Source organism: Panthera pardus, unplaced genomic scaffold (assembly GCF_024362965.1).
Source record: "Panthera pardus isolate Hobbes unplaced genomic scaffold, ASM2436296v1 HiC_scaffold_12, whole genome shotgun sequence".
NCBI lineage: Eukaryota > Metazoa > Chordata > Mammalia > Carnivora > Felidae > Panthera > Panthera pardus.
This window is the reverse complement of record NW_026526677.1, coordinates 89,248,808-89,263,270: the sequence shown is the minus strand read 5'-3', so window position 1 is coordinate 89,263,270 and position 14,463 is coordinate 89,248,808. Positions and strand designations below refer to the sequence as shown.

The window sequence follows — 14,463 nt, the reverse complement described above, 5'->3', positions numbered from 1 at the left end:
GCTTTCTTTAGCTTTAGGGCATTTTCTTATATTAACTTTTAGTTACTTCCATCTCCTGTATCCTGCTAGAACTCCTAGGAGAGGGAAGTAGGAACTTCAGGATCTTTTCTCCATGATTCCCACTGTTCTCACGCAACTTTTTATCTTTCATTCCCTTCTGGGGCTGTATTATTATAAAGTTTGCTCTCCCAGCTCACTAATGCTCTCTTCATCTGTGTCCATTCTGCACACAGTCCAGCTCTTCAGGTTTGCTATAACTAAAATTAATTTAAATAAGTACATGTTCATTTCTAAGATCTCTGATTTTTTATTTTTCTAAAAATATGTTCTCATTCCATGACTATGATTGCCTCCTGTCTCTCTGAGGATAGTAACCATGCTTCTGAAAGCCCTCTGTTTGCTCTTCTCAATTATTTTATTTATTTGGCTTTTACGATTAAGATTTCTAGTTGATCTGTCTTCTTCAATCCTCCTGTACCTGTTTGTATGCAGTATTTGCTCACCCCCATAAATCTTATCCTATCTTCTTTCAAAGATTCCTCACATCATGATCTCATGGTTGTGAGACCGAGCCCTGCGTCAGGCTCTGTGCTAGGCATGGAGCCTGCTTAGGATTCTCTCTCTCCCTTTCCCTCCCTCTCAAAAAAATAAAAAATAAAGAAGATTCCTCATAATTTTGATGGTTTTTATATTCTGATGTTATAAAGAATCTTTTCCCATTTAATTTTTTTAAAATCTTTTATATTTTTACTAGAAATTTGACAGGAGTAAAGATAAAGGCACAGATATGGCATGCCATCATAAGCTATGCCTTTCTTTAATTATTAGTGAGGTCAACATTTTTCCATGTTTTTGCCTCCATATTTTATATTCTCTTTGAAGAATGGTCTCATATATGTAGCCCATTATATATTATGAATCTTTTTAATAAAATTACACACCAAACCTACTTTAATTCTAAACGTTCTACATAGCACTATAACTTTTTCAGTTATGAAATAATTAAATAATCCCAAGAATCATCCTGAGTGTTCGATATAAGCTTTTATTTAGTATATAGGCAACACTTTCTGCTAATTTATATACAGCAATTAAGGCTGCAAAGAACTAAATGCTTACCTCTGGACTATCCTTCAGAGCATCAGAACGGGGAAGCTCTGAGAGTTGGGAGAATCGTCGGTCATAAATACATAAATGAAGATGTTTATCAAGTACCCGAAAATCTTCATAACTTCTTTTAACAATCCAACTTTTACCCTATGGGTAAGAAAAAAAAGATACTTATAATCTGCCTCTTAGAAAATGCTTATGAATCAGGCCTTATTCTATAATGGCATTATGAGATTTTATATTTTCTAGTGAAAAACTTCTATCAACTTGTTAGTAAATAGGTAAATACTCAAACTCCAAAACAATCTAATGAGTTACACTACACCAAAAGGTCAATAATGAAAATAAGATAAAACTCTCCACTCTCTCTACTGCTCATCAAAGTCCACTGGCTCTCTGGGAGCAGTAACTGCTACATGGTAAGACAGCATGTGGCCTTAAATCCACAAAAAGAATCATAAAATAATTTGGGGTGGGAGAATATAATCAAAAATTAAAGAAAAATAAAACCAAGTTATTGATAGGTATCATCAACATTTTCTATGACTAAGACTGGAAAATCAAAACCACTAAAGTCCTCATCAATACACATTCAATATACAAATATTATCTAGAACTCATTATCCTTCCCAACATCTCAGGCTTTCTTCCTTGCCTTGCCCAATCTCACAAGCTCATCAAAAATGAAAATCTGGGGTGCCTGGTTGGCTCAGTAGGTTGAACATCCAACTCTTTATTTCGACTCAAGTCATGATCCCAGGGGTGTGAAATCGAGCTCCACATCGGGCTCCGTGCTGAGCATGGAACCTGCTCTCTCTGACTTCCTCTTTCTCTCAATCTTTCCCTCTGCCTCTCTCCCCCATTTGCTCTCACTCTCTAAAATAAATTTAAAAAAAAAAACAATGAAAATCTACTCCCAGAGCTTATTTATTATTACATTCTACCTCCTAATTTTCTCTTGACTCTATCACTTCCCCTAGCCCAAGCTTTAGTAGGGATGAATATCATTTCTTACCGAGAATACTGCTAATTGTCCTCACCTTTGATCTCCCCTGCTCCCCTTCCCACCACTACAAAATACAAAGCTTATCAGGTGACACTATCAAAAATCCATCGAGAGCTCCCATGAGTCAGCACTGCTGCAGAGCATTTAGTCTTGCAATTTTATCTAATTTTATACAGAGGCTCTCATCTCATAAAATTCTAGAAGGACTGCAAGAAAGGCCTGAGAGCAACCATCTCAGAACTGAAGAAACACTTTTAGTGGAAGTCTTCTCCATGTGCCCCAGCCAAATGGGGCAGAGGCAGAATGCACCACTTCATAAGGCAGAGATGTGAATTCTACACAGAGGTATATTAAAACTAACATGATCAGGAGCGCCTAGGTGGCTCAGTCAGTTGAACATCCGACTTTGGCTCAGGTCATGATCTCACAGCTCATGAGTTCGAGCCCCGCATCAGGCTCTGTGCTGACAGCTCAGAGCCTGGAGCCTGCTTCGGATTCTGTGCCTCCCCCTCTCTCTGCCCCAACCCACTCGCATTCTGTCTCTTTCTCTCTCAAAAATAAATGCTAAAAAAATTTTTTTAAATAAAACTAACATGATCAACTTGCATAATCCTACTCTGGACTGAAATTCTCTATCACGTAGATGGAGAACAATACCAACTCCCTGTCTGAGAGGGTTTTTAGAATGAATTAAGACAATAACACATGGCAGAGCCTTTTAAAGAAAAGTGTCCTGGTCACTATTCTAAGAAATGCTAGTTCCATGAGTCTGAAATGGGATCCAGTTAATTCTGATGATCAGCCTGAACTGGGAACCACTGATCCATAGGATAAAGTCCAAACATATTTGCATATATCATGGCTTTCATCATCTAGGTTCTGTCTGAATTTATACTCTGATCTCAGTCATTACTCCTCCATGCCCTTTCTCTGCCTCCAGTTATGCTCAATTACTTACATTTATTCAGTTTATGAGACATTTGTTCCCTTTCTTGCCTCCATGATCTTTAACTGCTGCTTCTTTGGCTATGGAAAGTCACTCTTTTACTCTTTGCTGAAGTAAGCTCCTTTGTTTCCTCAGTTCTAACACTGCCTTCTAACCCAAATATTTCCTAAATAACCATAGGGAGTTAAATACTTGATCCTTTGGGATGGCAAAAATAAAAACTAAAAACAAACAAAGGCAGAAATAAAAGGAAAAACTTAGCATACAGTTGCAATTATTTTCTCTTTCATACACACATTTTTTAAAACTATGCAACACTTCAAATACCAGAAAAGTAAACAAAATAATTTATCACATACTCATGTCTCTATCACAGAGATTAAACAGATGTTGACTTTTTTGTTTCAAAGCTCTGGATGTTATTTTAAAGAACCAATTATTATAGATACAAAGCACCATTCTTTGTATCCCTTCTAAAAGTAAAGACAGGAGTTGATGTGTATTGTTATCATGCATAAATGCATTTTATACCTTTACCATATATGCATGTATACAGTACATTGTCCAAAACAAGTAATAAGATTTTACTTCGTTCTCTATGAACCTAATCACAAATTAAGTAACTTGCTTAAAGCCTCACATATGTGAGAGAACAGAAATTAAAACACACGTCAAAAAAAATAAATTTTCATCTGAACAAGGTTTTACATCCATCATCCATAGTATTTTAAATTTATCCATTCTATCTTCTGATTTGGATTAGGCCTAAAGTGTGTGTGTGTGTGTGTGTGTGTGTGTGTGTGTGTGTGTGTGTGTGTGTGTTTTAAATGTATATGAGGAGGGCACCTGGGTAGCTCAGTCAGTTATGAGACCAAATTTGGCTCAGGTCATGATCTAGTGGTTTGAGTTCGAGCCCCACATAGGGCTCTCCACTGTCAGTACAGATCCCTCTATGGAGGCACTGTCTCCCTTTCTCTGCCCCTCTCTCACTTGTGTTCACTTGCATGCACATGCTTTCTCTCTCGCTCTCTCAAAAATAAACATTAAAAAAATGTATATGGAGGTGCCTGGGTGGCTCAGTCGGTTGAGGGTCCAACTTCGGCTCAGATCATGATCTCATGGTTCGTGAGTTCCAGCCCCACATTGGGCTTGCTGCTGTCAGAATAGAGACTGCTTCCGATCTTCTGTCCCCCTCTTCCTCTGTCCCTCCCTGCTCATGCTCACTCTTTCTCACTCCCTCCCCAAAATAAATAAAAACATCTAAAAAATAAAATAAAATAAAAATGTATATGAATACTTTAGGTACAGCACAACAAGGTCTAATTCGCCCAAGTGACCACACCTTATTTACATTACCTGCATAGATCCTAAAAATATATATCTGAAATAAAGAAATAGCTAAAAACTTGATTATAGGATCAGAATGTCCTAATTGTGAATCCTGGCTGTTTAAGAACTAAATGATGTAAATTAATGTAAAATGATTAGTAGAGTATCAGTTAACAGAAATGGCTCAGTACACGCTGGCTATTACTATTCTTTACTGATTTAGAGAACTTGTTCTCAGTCAAACACTTAGAATTAGAAAACAGAGTTTCCAAACAAAACCCCATGGTATTTAGCAGAACAAATGACTGGTCACCAAAAGCTCAGCAACTCAAAGGAAAAAGAACATTTTTACTGATGACTTTCAAGTACATCAGGTTTTCAACTAGAGAAGTTAATCCATCTTTAGAGGTCAAAGGTTGTTTTCTATACTGGCTGAATTTCCAGCTTTAATATTGGAAAGCAAATCTTAAATTTAATATCATTATTTGAAGATAACCTATAGATCCGGTGACATTTTGTTTTTGTTTTGTTTTCCTGCTTTCTTTTAGAAAAAAACGTAACATCAGGATTTCAAGTCACTAGTACAAAGGCCAAGCAATCAATCAGGATCAACTTTAAACATGCGTATAGTCATCCCACTGTCTGGGAAGGAGAGAAATAAGCTGACAACTTGGTACTTTCACATCTATTACTCCTTTCGAGCCAACAGACTGTGGGAAGTGGTCAATATAAAGAAAATGTAGTCCTGAATTTGTTGTTACCTGGTGCTTTTAGAATAGAAATTGGCTCTGCTTTTAATCCCGTTTTCATTAAGCATTTCTCACTAAATGAAGAATATTCTGACATAATTGTAAGGTATTAGGGACTGAGTATCTGCATCTCCCCAAAATTCGTATGTGGAAACCAAAGCCTCTAATATGATGGCATTAGGAAATGGAGCCTTTGGGAAATAATTAGATGAGATGAGGTCATGAGGGTGGAACCCTCATGAATGAGATTAGTGCCCTTACAGGAGCCCTAAGAGAGCTTGCTTCTCCTTCTCTATGCTCTGCTACATGAAGTTATAAGAAGCTAGCTGTTTGCAGTCTGAGAAACGGCTCTCACCAGAACTTTGCCATTCTGACCTCCTGATCTCAGACTTCCAGCTTCCAGAACTGTTGGAAATAAATTTGTATTGTTTATAAGGTACCCAGTTTATGGTACTTTGTGAAAGCACCCCAAACTAAGACATAAGGTAACATTTGGCCCTTGGCATATCACTTTCCCCTTGGCATACAAAACAGATTTCTAGATCAACATGACTGTGAAACACAGAAGGAAGAGAGAAGAAAGAAAACAATGAGGAAAGCAGTAGTCAGTAATGCAGGATTTAAATTTAAACTACTATGGGCTACCTTAGGTGGTAGACCTTAGGTAACTTCTAAACCTCAGTTTACTCATCTATAAAATGGGGAAGTTAACAGTACCTGGAAGTCGAAAGATTAAATGAAATAATGCATGTGAGTTACTGAGCACACTGCCTGCCAATCATTCATTGAACATTCTTATCACTACTGATATTTTTGTCACTGGTATAGCGGTCTGGCCCAGAAATACCTTCTGAATGTTCTATTAGTCATATACTTGTCATGCATGGGGTATAACAGACAAATAGTTTGGTTGAAACTGTTAACATGCACGGACAATATTAACGATACATTCACTAACCTAGACTGATTTTGGAAAAGCTGTTAAATCGTGCAAATTGATAGAATTGGGAAGTTCCCAGGTTAAAAGCTCAATAATTGAAAACAAGATTGTGTATGTGCTGCTGAAGCGAGCACAAAAAACAGGATGTAATAATTGTATCTAAGTCTATGCTCCAATTTCTTATACTTCTTTAGAATAAATTCCTGGGTCGCCTGGGTGGCTCAGTGGGTTGAGTGTCCGACTTCAGCTCAGGTCATGATCTCATGGCTACTGAGTTTGAGTCCCATCTTGGGATCTGTGTTGACAGCTCTCGGTGCCTGCTTTGGATTCTGCCCCTCACCGTTCATGCTCTCTCTCTCTCTCTTGCTCTCAAAAAGAAACATTAAAATTCTTTTAGAAGAATAAATTCCTAAAAATTGTGACATCATCTAAACCTAACTGCAGAGTATACTGAATCTCTCTGCACTATTTTTGCAAATTTTTATAAGACTAAATTTATTTTTAATTTAAAAAGTTAAAATACACACACAATTTCTAAAAATGGAAAGATTGTACCAATTTTTACTGTTTGTGCTTATTTTACTGCATCTACACTAATATTTATTTATAAAAGCACTTTAATTTTCCAAAAGGTGAAAATGATATCTTTATTCTTTTAGGAATTATCTATTTACATCTTTGACAATTTTTCTACTAAAATATATTGTATACTCCTATAATTATTGCTTATCAAACTTATCAAACCCTATTACACTGAATGTCTAGCCAAAGTATTTCATTTAACTATTAGCCCTTTGAAAGCTTAACACTTTTACTCAAATAGCTTGTTAGTCAAGAAATTTCCTTGGTCTCTCAAAAAATTAAAAATAGAACTACCCTGTAACCCAGCAATTTCACTACTAGGTATTTTTCCAAAGGATACAAAAATGCTGATTCAAAGGAGCACATGCACCCCAATATTTACAGCAGCACTATCAACAATAGCCAAATTATAGGAAGAGCCCAAATGTCCATCAACTGATGAATGGATAAAGAAGATGTGATACACACACACACACACACACACACACACACACACACACACAGGAATATTACTCGGTGATCAAAAAGAATGAAATCGTGCCAGGTGCCAACAATGTGGATGGAACTAGAGGGTATTATGCTAAACAAAGTAAGTCAGTCAGAGAAAGACAAATATCACATCACTTTATTCATATGTGGAATTTGAGAAACTCAACAGATGAACATAGGGGAGAGGAAGGAAAAATTAGATAAAAAGAGAAAGGAAGGCAAACCATAAGAGATTCTTAAATACAGAGAGCATACTGAGGGTTGCTGGATGCATTTCGGGTGGGGGGATGGACTACATGGGTGATAGGCATTGGGGAGGGCATCTGTTGGGATGAGCACTGGGGTGTTGTATGTGGGTGATGGGTCACTGGATTCTACTGAAATCATTATTGTACTGTATGTTAACTGACTTGGATTTAAATAAAACTTAAAATTTTTTTTAAAAAGGAAAGAAATTTCCTTGAATGCATTCTGAAGTGATATATTAAGTGGCTTAATACACTAAAATACTAATTTTTTTGTTTAAAAAAAGTGGAAAAGAAGTTAGTAGGTCCTTCTTACTTAAGACTTCTTCCTATAGAAGTATAGTAAAACCTTGGTTTGTGAGCAGAATTCATTCCAGAAACATGCTTGTAATCCAAAGCACTTGCACATCAAAGAGAATTTCAAGAACCACTGACTCAGTTTGATCATGTGACATCTGGCATCATGTACTACTCGTATTGCAAGAAACTGCTTGTTTATCAAATTAAAATTTATTAGAAACGTTTGTTCGTCTTTCAGAACACTTGCAGAACAAGTTACTCACAATCCAAGGTTTTATGTATTTAAAATATATTTTTTAAAGAGGCATTTAAAAATACATTGTTTTGTGTCTTACATTTGGTAGTTGCAGGAGATTTTTAGACAATTATTTTATACTGTTTACCTAGATGATCATGTCATCTGTGTACAAAGGCTGTTTAATTTCTTCCTTTCCCATTTGTATATCTTTTATTTCCTTTTCTTGCCTTAATGGCATTAGCTAGGAATTCCAGCACAGTGTTGAAAAGCAGTGGAAAGAGGGGACGTCCTTACCTTGTTCCTGATCTTATTTACAGAATGAGTTTCTCACTATTACAGTTATAGATTTTTTATAGATACTCTTTATCAAGTTGAGGACATTTCCCACTAATCTTAGTTTACTGAGAATTTTTAATCATGAATGATCAAATTTAATGACCAAAATAGCAGAATACAAAGTTAATATAAAAAAGCCAATTGCTTTCCAATGTACCAACAATGATTAAGTTCAATTTGAAGTTAAAAGCACAATAGTATTTATATCAGCACACCCCCCCAAAAAAAGAAAGAATTAAATACAAATCTAAAAAAACATGGGGGTGCCTGGGTGCCTCAGTCAGTTGAGCGTCCAACTTCAGCTCAGGTCATGACTTCATGGTTCATGAATTCAAGCCCCGCATCAGGCTCTGTGCTGACAACTCAGAGCCTAGAGCCTGCATCAGATACCGTGTCTCCCTCTCTCTCTATCTCTCCCCCACTCAAAAGTCTCTCTCTCTCTCTCTCTCTCTCTCTCTCTCTCTCTGAAAAATAAACATTAAAAGAATTTTTTTAACTATGTCCAAGATCTGTATGAGGAAACCTACAATATTCTGGTAAAGGTAAACAACTAAAAAAATTTGAGAGATATACCATGTTCCTGGATAGAAGGGTCAATATATGGTCAAGGTATCAATTCTTCCAAACTTAATCTATAGATTCACAATGCTATGCCAATCAAAACCAAAGCAAGTTTTTTTTTTTTTTTATTTTAAAGTTTATAGAGAGAGGTAAAAGATTAGAACAGCTAACACAACATTAAAGGAGAAGAACAAAGTTGGGAGACTGACACCAAGTGACTTAAAGACATACCATAAAGCTATAATCATCAATACAGTGTGGTATTGGCAAAAAAAAAAAAAAATTAACAAATACATCAATGAAACAGAACAGAGAGCCCAGAAATAGACCCACATAAATACTGTCAATTGATCTTTGACAAAAGAGAAAAGTCAACACAGTGGATTTAAAAAAAAAATTCTTTTCAACAAATAGTGCTGGAAGAATTGGCAAAATCCACAGTCAAAAATATAAATCTAAATACAGACCTTACAGCTTTCAAAAAATTACTCAAAATGGATCACAGACCTTAATGTAAAATGCAAAATGATAAAACTCATAGAAGGTAACATAGGAGAAAATACAAATGCTCTTGGGTTTGGTGATAAACTTTTTTAGATACATTAGAGTCACAATCCATGAAAGAACTGATGAGCTGGACTTCACTGAAATTAAAATTTTCTGCTGTGTCAAGACACTATCAATAAAACGAAAAGACAAGTAATAGACTTGGGTGAAAATACTGGCAAAAGATTTATTTGACAAAAGACTGTTATCCAAAATGTACAAAGAACTCTTAAAAATCAACAATAAGAAAACAAACAGCTGATTTAAAAAGTCCAAAGACCTAAGCAGACACCTCACCAAAAAGATATGCAAATAATAGATAAGTATATGAAAAAATGCTCCACACAATACGTCATCAAGGAAATGCAAATTAAAACGAGATAACACCACACACCTATTAAAATGGCAAAAACCCAGAACTAAATGCTGACAAAGATGTGAATAGGAAATGTCTTCCATTGCTAGTAGGAATACAAAATGGTAAACACACTTTGGAAGACAACTTGTCAGTTTCTTATAAAACTAAAGATACCTTACCACAGGTTCCAGCAATTAGACTCCTTGGTGTTCATCCAAATGGGCTAAAAAGTTATGTCCACACAAAAGCCTGTACATGCATGTTCACAGCAGCTTTATTTATAAATGCTGAAACTTAGGGGTGCCTGGGTGGCTCAGTCGGTTAAGGGTACCACTTTGGCTCACATCATCATCTCATGATTTGTGAGTTTGGGCCCTGCATCAAGCTCTGTGCTGAGCTCAGAACCTGGAGCCTGCTTCAGATTCTGTGTCTCCCTCTCTCTCTGCCCCTCTCCTGCTTGTGCTCTGTGTCTGTCTCTCAAAAAAAAAAAATTGTTTTTAAATGCTGAAACTTGGAAGCAATCAAGATATCCTTCAGCTGGTGAATGTATATATAAACTGTGATACATCCAGAAAATTCAGTATTAATCAGCACTAAAAAAAAAATAAAAAAAATAAGAAAGAAACTATCGAGCCATTAGAAGACATGGAGAAAATTTAAATGCATACTACTAAGTGAAAGAAGCCAAGCTGAAAAGTCTATGTACTGTATAACTCCAACTATATGACATTTTGAAAAAGGCAAAACTACAGAGACAGTAAAAATATCTGTGGTTGCCACTGGTTAGGGAGAAGTAAGAAATAGAGCACAGAATTTTTAGGGCAGTGAAATAATTTTGTATGATACCTTAATGGTGGGTACATATAATTATAAATTTGTCCAAACCCACAGAACATACAACACCATGACTGAACCCTTGCTGACAAAGCTATGTCAGTGTAGGTTCATCACTGTCACAAAGACATCTATCGTGGAGTCGGGCATGTGTGGGGATAAAACATATGCAGGAACCTCATACTTTCTACTCAAGTTTGCTGTGAACCTAAAACTAATCTAAAAAATCAACTATATTAACTGTTAAAAATAAATCGTGTTTTCTTCCATCCAAACAGTCTTACTAAAGGAAATAAATATCAACCAACCACATAAATGCAAATGAGCCTAAAAATGGTGAGGGACTGGATTTCAAAATTCATTTCCTCATATATCAGTGAACTGATTTCTTTCAATTTTTTTAAAAATGTTCTTGTGCCAGCAAAAAATCTGTCCTTTTATACAGAATGTCATTCACCAAATGAAAACCTTAATTTGCAAATCATCTGAAACTTAGATTCAGTGAGAAAATTCTAAAAATAGTAAAATACCTACCATTCTGGCAGAAATTCATCCAATTTCTAAAAGTAAATAAAGTACAACTGACCCTTGAACAACATGAGAAGGGGCACTGATTCCCCTTCACAGTCGAAAATCCACATATAAGTTTGCTTCTCCAAAACATAACTGCTAATAGCTTACTCTTGACTGGAAACCTTGCCAATAATATAAACAGGCAACAAACATATTTTTATGCTATATTATGTACTATTCTTACAATAAAGTAAGATAGAGAAAAAATGTATTATTAAGAGAATCATAAAGAAGAGAAATACATTTACAGTAATGTACTCTATTTAGCGAAAAACATCTATGTATAAGTGGAACCATTCTATTCAAACCAATGTTGATGTTCAAGGTTCAACTACAAAGGATCAGAATAACTTAGAAATTCACTTCTTTTATAAATATATCAACACAAAAACAATACAAAAACTCCTTATGGGGCACCTGGGTGGCTCAGCTGATTAAGCATCCGACTCTTGATTTCAGCTCAGGTTTGTGGGTTCAAGCCCCGTGTTGGGCTTAGGATTCTCTCTCTCTCTCTCTCTGCCCCTCTCCCACTCATATTCACTCTCTCTCTCTCTTTCTCTCTCTCTCTCCCTCTTCCTCTCTCTCCCTCACTGTCTAAAATAAATAAAAACTTTTAAAAAATAAAATAAAAGTAAAGAACAGAAAAGAAATAAAAATGGAATGAAAGCTAGCATAACCAGAACACAGGAATGGGCACACTGTCATGAGATGATACGAAAGAGGTAGCAAGGTCCTGGTCAGGTGGGGTCCTCACAGTCCTTGATTAGCAGTTTGGGCTCAGTTTTAAACACAGTGAAAATCTATTGGAGTGTTAACCACGAAGGCAACATGTTTCAAATTACATTTTACATCACTCCAGCAGTTAAATGCTAGATGCAATTTGATGCAAATACAAATGCTAATCACAACATCCCAACAAGATAAAGCTTGGTAATAACAGAGTTGGTAAAAGACAAATTCTAGATACATTTGCTGTTCTTTCGGAGAACAGTCCTCACCCATGTCCTTGGAAATTCCTTTACCATGGGAAAGTTAACTGAAAAAGAATGAACAAATTCTCTCTTTAATGGTATGATGAATTTCAGTGAAAAGAGAATGACCTGATTTAAATCTCAGCTGGGCCTTATCCTAGATATAGAAATTTACATAAGTTACTTAAACCTCTCAGCAATCTTTACTCACCTATAAAATGAAAATAGTAACATCTACATTTCACAGAAGAGTTACAGGTTTGGATGTTTACAATCTCTACACGTTTTGTTCATACACAGATGCTCTACAAATGTGAATAGTCAACCCCACCCCTTAGTAACAGCATTTTTTAAAAGGACTAAGTGGAGGAGATACTTAATACCAAGGAATGCATTTCTGATGGTGGAATTTCAAGCAGGGTAGCAGGAGATATTTTGAGGCAGGAAAGCATTCCCCTAAAACCAACTGTTTACCCCACCTACCAGGACATAAAGGAGCCTTCAGAGTATTATAAATATTTATGAAAAAGTTGATCCTCAGAAAAAATAAAGTATTATATACTGATGAATTCTCGTTAAAATACAAAGGCGGTTAATATACTCCAAATACAATGAAATGATTGATTTTAATTGGTCTAAAGCTTACAATCAAACAATAAAATAGTAAGTACTTTATTAAGTACTTTATAAAGCAGCAATGTCTTACACTAACAAACCTATACTCACAGAACAGAAAAATCCTGAAGGATTTTCATTGGAGTACACGTTAGAATAAATTCTTGAAACAGCTAGGTTTAAATTTGCCATTTTAAAAGTAACACTTAAAAGCTGAGAGGCACCTGGGTGGATCAGTCGGTTAAGCATCCAACTCTTGATTTCATTTCAAGTCATGATCTCACAGGTTTGTGAGTTCAAGTCCCGCACTGGGCTCCTTGCACTGACAGTGCAGAGACTGCTTGGGATTCTCTCTCTCTCCTCTCTCTCTGCCCCTCCCACACATATACTCTCTCTCAAAATAAATAAATAAACTTAAATAAGTAAGTAAGTAAATGCTGATGTTCACTTACTTGCTAAAGAATAAAACAATTGAATATAGAGTGGTACTGAGACATATTACCATTGACATTATACTCATAAGTGATTTATTCCACATAGTGGGGTTCAATTACTGTGAGTGCTTATCTCATTTTGGGCTTTTTAAAATTAGTGAATGTTCAACACTTAAGACAGTAAAGGTTTTTCTAGTATCTTCTGACATATAACAATTTTTTTAGAATTTCTATTAATTTTTATTAAATTCAAAGTAAACACATTATGTTTTCTGAAAAGTAGGGGATAGACAGAGGAAAAATTAGTATGATTTTCAGAAAAGATAAAGTATTACCATTCAGATTCAATATTATGACACAAGAGTGTTTTTTCATCCACACAAGCTAATCTGTTTGTTCTACACAATACACTTTTTCAGTTTGTTTACTTAAAGAACAGAATAAAACGATAATGGAGGGAACATCTGAAAAACAATATGCCTATATTGGTTAAGACAACTTATTCTAATTTTTTTTAATGTTTATTTAGTTTTGAGACAGAGAGAGAGAGAGAGAGAGAGAGAGAGAGAGAGAGAGAGAGAGAGAGAGGGCACGTGAGTGGGGGAGGGGCAGAGAGAGAGGGAGACACAGAACCATCTGTGTCAGCACAGAGCGTGATACGGGGCTCAGACCCATGAACCATGAGATCATCACCTGAGCTGAAGTCAGACACTTAACTGACTGAGCCACCCACGCACCCCAAGACAACTTATTCTAAATCGGGATTAGTATGAGAGGCAGGGAGTTGGGCAGGGCATTAAAGATCTATTTTCCAAGCATCTGAGAGAGTCACTTTATTTGCTTTTTAATGTTTATTTTATTTTTGAGGGAGAGCAAGTGAAGGAGGGGCAGAGAGAGGGAGAACGAGGATCCGAAGTCAGCACAGAGCTGACAAGCTGTGGGCTTGAACTCATGAACTGCGAGATCATGACCTGAGCTGAAGATAAATGCTCAACCGACTAAACCATCCAGGTGCCTCAAGAGAATATCACTTTAAAAATGCTTAATATTCTCCTCAGACACACCAATGTGGCTAAATGAGAGCTGTCTGACAGGTATCTGTTCCAGGACCATGTTATACTAGATTTTAATATTGTAACAAGCACTCGGACTATATAATGACTTATCATTGTAACCAGATGGCCTAGACTACTTCCCACAGAGGCTCTAAATTTGAGGCTTCCACTTAAAGAGCCTCTGAAGACTTCCTCGATCTGAAAGAAAATAGACATCCAGGTCCAGGAAGTAAAGAGAGCCCCAAA

General features: G+C 36.1%; 1 protein-coding gene across 5 annotated transcripts in view; it reads right to left on the bottom strand.

Annotated features, from left to right (window-relative positions):
• The window catches only part of ARHGAP32 (Rho GTPase activating protein 32), a 298,270-nt gene that overhangs the window by 92,952 nt on the left and 190,855 nt on the right, over window positions 1–14,463 (bottom strand). For all 5 annotated transcript variants that reach the window (XM_019421406.2, XM_019421407.2, XM_019421404.2 and 2 more), the window contains one exon: window positions 1,120–1,257. In XM_019421406.2, the coding sequence (XP_019276951.2) occupies window positions 1,120–1,257 (138 nt within the window). The remainder of the gene's footprint in view (window positions 1–1,119; window positions 1,258–14,463) is intronic.